At 40.6% G+C, this 3606-nt stretch overlaps 1 protein-coding gene across 1 annotated transcript in view; it reads left to right on the top strand.

The window, feature by feature from the left end:
• Positions 1 to 175, top strand: part of LOC118416236 (olfactory receptor 2L3-like) — a 2808-nt gene extending 2633 nt beyond the window's left edge. The window contains exon 3 of the mRNA XM_035821321.1: positions 16 to 175. Coding sequence (XP_035677214.1) covers positions 16 to 175 — 160 coding nt within the window. The remainder of the gene's footprint in view (positions 1 to 15) is intronic.
• Positions 176 to 3606: the final 3431 nt, after the last annotated feature.

Here is a 3606-nt window from a genome sequence, read left to right as displayed (position 1 = left end):
GTTTGGAGGCATCAGCGCTCATTCCGCCCCCATCTGGGGAGACATCACCTACATCATCATGCAGACCTCCACCTTTTCGGATTCCCTCGTCTACGCCTACCGCAACGACGTCTACCGCAAAGCCATGAAAAGGGCTTTCCGCAAGATGCGAAGGATGATGAATGATCTGTGGTAATTGTTCTCTGCAAGCAGCGTGCAGAGGGCTTTTGCCTGAAGGTACATGTATATCACAGTCAAACCTGGCTAGCATTTGGTGCATCCAGTCACCTCCAGTCACATGCCACTTCTCGGCGGAAAAAAACAACAACACCAATTTGAAGTTTTGATAATAACTGCTTGTCTATGCCAGCGACTGGTCCCTTGCTCCTCTACATCAGGTCCCCCATATTAAATTTCACTGCACCGAGTCATACTGACCTCTGCTGCCTCATCTAGGTTTAAACATGGGTACCTGACTTTGGTTGGGGAGATAGAATGATTATACCTTTTACCTTCTGTTTGTACTTTGTTTGTGTCATTGTTGAAATAGGTTACTAAAACTTGAGCGCAGTACCACATTTTCCTCTTCTGTCCAAAGCAAATACTATAAACATCTTAAAAACACGGCTCTGATTGTTAAACTTGTTAGACTCTGATATAACAATGTGGTTTTATTTTGTGTATATCTCTTGTATATGTGTCTTGGACCTAAGGTGTCTATTGCTTAAATATAATGTTTTTCCAAGCAAACCATTGGTCTGGAGCACACACCTCCACCACCATTTTCCTTGAGTGGTAGTTGAGGCCAGGTTTGACTGTGACACATGTACCATGAAGACAAGGAAATGTATATGCATGTAAAAGTACATAGTGCTGTGAAATGACGCACATAATACATACACACACACACACACGCACACACACACACACACACACACACACGCACACACACACGCGCACACACACACACGCGCGCGCGCGCGCGCACACACACACATACATACGCACACATACACAAACACACACACACGCACACACACATACACACACACACACACAAACACACACACATACATACACACACACACTGACACACACACTGACTGGTACACGGCTTTCTTCACTCAGGTGAAAATGTGTACCAAGCTTCTGTTAAGCTAAGGGCACAACCCGCCGTACGTGAAATTTGTCCGTACGTTTTTTTGGGGAGGCCACGTCCACCACGTATTTTTGAAAACGTTCAGGCTGTACAGGGCAGGCGCGTCGCCCGTACTGGCGCGTAAGGGGGACGAATGCACAGCCCGATGGCACACAAAGTTTTGCCTGCACGTAAAGTTCTACGGCGTGTCTGTGAGCTCCAAAATCCGTCGGATTCCCTGCGAGTTCGTATGGAGGCGGTAATCACTAGTACCACTCACGGATCCCAAAAGATTACCCACGACTTGGCACGTAGACAGCACGTATTTGCACGTGCGGCGGATTGTGCCCTTAGCTTTAGGGTCGTCCCTCGGATCGTGCATCAAATGAAGTTCCGTGTTTGAGGAGAGCTACACATTGCGTACGTAAAAGAACCCATCACACTTATCGAAAAGGGTGAATGGGTTCTTTCCGGTGTGAGTAGTTATAAACCGCGTGAGATCGTGTGGCGCAATCGGCAGCGCGTTGGGCTCAGGCCCAAAAGGTCCCGAGTTCGAACCCCGCCGTGTCGGGCACGATTTTGTGCTATTGGGAATCATGATATCCAAATACTCTATAGTGTAAATTAGCCCAAATTCCGTTTCAAAGTTTGCTCCTTGAATTGGCTTCTTAGTTCATGGGAGTTAATCCTTACTCTACAAGCAGAGGTTGGTTGGAAAAAAACGTGACCATTTCCGGAATTCCTTTCATCCGTTTTTTATGATTTATCGACCGACCTTTCTACCAACAGACATGTGGAAAAAGGTCGGTCGATAAAAACGTATGAAAGGAAAATGTCACAATTTTACACGACTTTCCCCACTTCACTCAGGTGAAAACCATTGGTTTGGTGAAAATGAGTACCTAGCTTCGGCAAGGGGCGTCCCTCGGATAGGACGTTAAATAAAGATTGTGCTATAATGATCAATGAAAAATGATCACCAAAGTAAGAAAAAAAAAAGTTCTATGGTCGCACCTCGTATTGAGGTCGCCTGTCATGGATACCTGACTTTGGTCGGGGAGATTTTACCTTCTGTTTGTACTTTGTTTGTGTCATTGTTGAAATAAGTTACTAAAACTTGAGCGCAGTGCCACATTTTCCTCTTCTGTCCAAAGCCGCACCGATGACAGCAATAATACAAACAAGATCCACACTGTTCAGTAGCACTAGCAGTAGCATTAACATTATGCATTGTCACGAGCCATTACGTATACGAGAAATAACGGTTCACCAAATTGCAAAAAAACGTTAATAAATTTAGTATACAATATTCAAATACAATCTAATCTCTACAATGGATAAAAAACGGAGAGTGACATCCATCACTCTTCTTCAGCGTCACTAGAATATGTGAAATATAGAATACTTTGTGTTGGTAAATGCTCCGCCAAGTTGTTTTTTTTTTTTACACAAAGGGACAAAATATTTTGAACCAGACCCAACATACAAACAAGTAAATATAGAACAAATTAAAAAGTAAAACTATATCTATGTATATATATATATATAGAGAGAGATATATTTATTATCCATTATTGAGGGATTTTGTCACATTAATTGATGAAAATGTTTATATGTATTGATTAATTTAGATTGTAGAAGATTATTTCTAAATTGTGCAAAAGCAATTGCATTGAGATATTCTTATTTATGATCTGAATACGTGCCGACGTGCAAGAAGGCATGCTCACTCGAAATAACCAAAATGCGAAAATATATTAGTTTAAAAGTAAACTGTGTCGAGGAATATGAGCTATGTGGAATATTTGACCATCTTTCTATTTTTACAGAAACAGCCAAATATATATTTATAAATGACTTAAATAATAAATAAACGGCCTTACAAACAACTGCCTATTCGCACAAGTGTGGCTTACTCTGGTTTCGAAGTTCTATAAGGTTGGAACTCTTCACGCCTGATGGTTCGGCTATCATGGTTTGAATGACCGCGCTCAAATTCTAGTAATATATGTGACATAAATGTATTTATACATATATCATGTATAAACATTTGATACGTGTATAACTTTTTGCTGGAAAACTTTTAGCATTGTATTTGTCTTTATTGAGCGAGTTTCGATTGTACCAGTATTTTCTCTGCAGTTCTTGTAAGATCATGTTGATTTGATTACTAGTGTATGGATGACATCCACGCGGGCATTTGGGCCGTTTCCAGAATTAAAAAAAAAAAAACACCATGCTTTAAATCGTACACATCAGCTTCATACTATGCAAATATATGCAGTGGATTACAGAAATGAATATCGGAAAACGTATACTATTGCCATAGATCAATCTAATTTACAAGGTCAAAGAACAAGTGAAAGAAGAAATCAAAATGAATCTATTGTTTAGTTTACTAGATATTCTGTGTGTTCAGTCATTTGTTCAACCTTTTGACCACTTTCATTTCATAATGAAGGCAACCTTTTTGGGCATTTTTGTTTATT

The sequence above is a fragment of the Branchiostoma floridae genome, chromosome 5, assembly GCF_000003815.2.
Source record: "Branchiostoma floridae strain S238N-H82 chromosome 5, Bfl_VNyyK, whole genome shotgun sequence".
Lineage (NCBI taxonomy): Eukaryota > Metazoa > Chordata > Leptocardii > Amphioxiformes > Branchiostomatidae > Branchiostoma > Branchiostoma floridae.
Note: the sequence above shows the minus strand (reverse complement) of the source record. Positions and strands in the feature narration are given on the sequence as shown.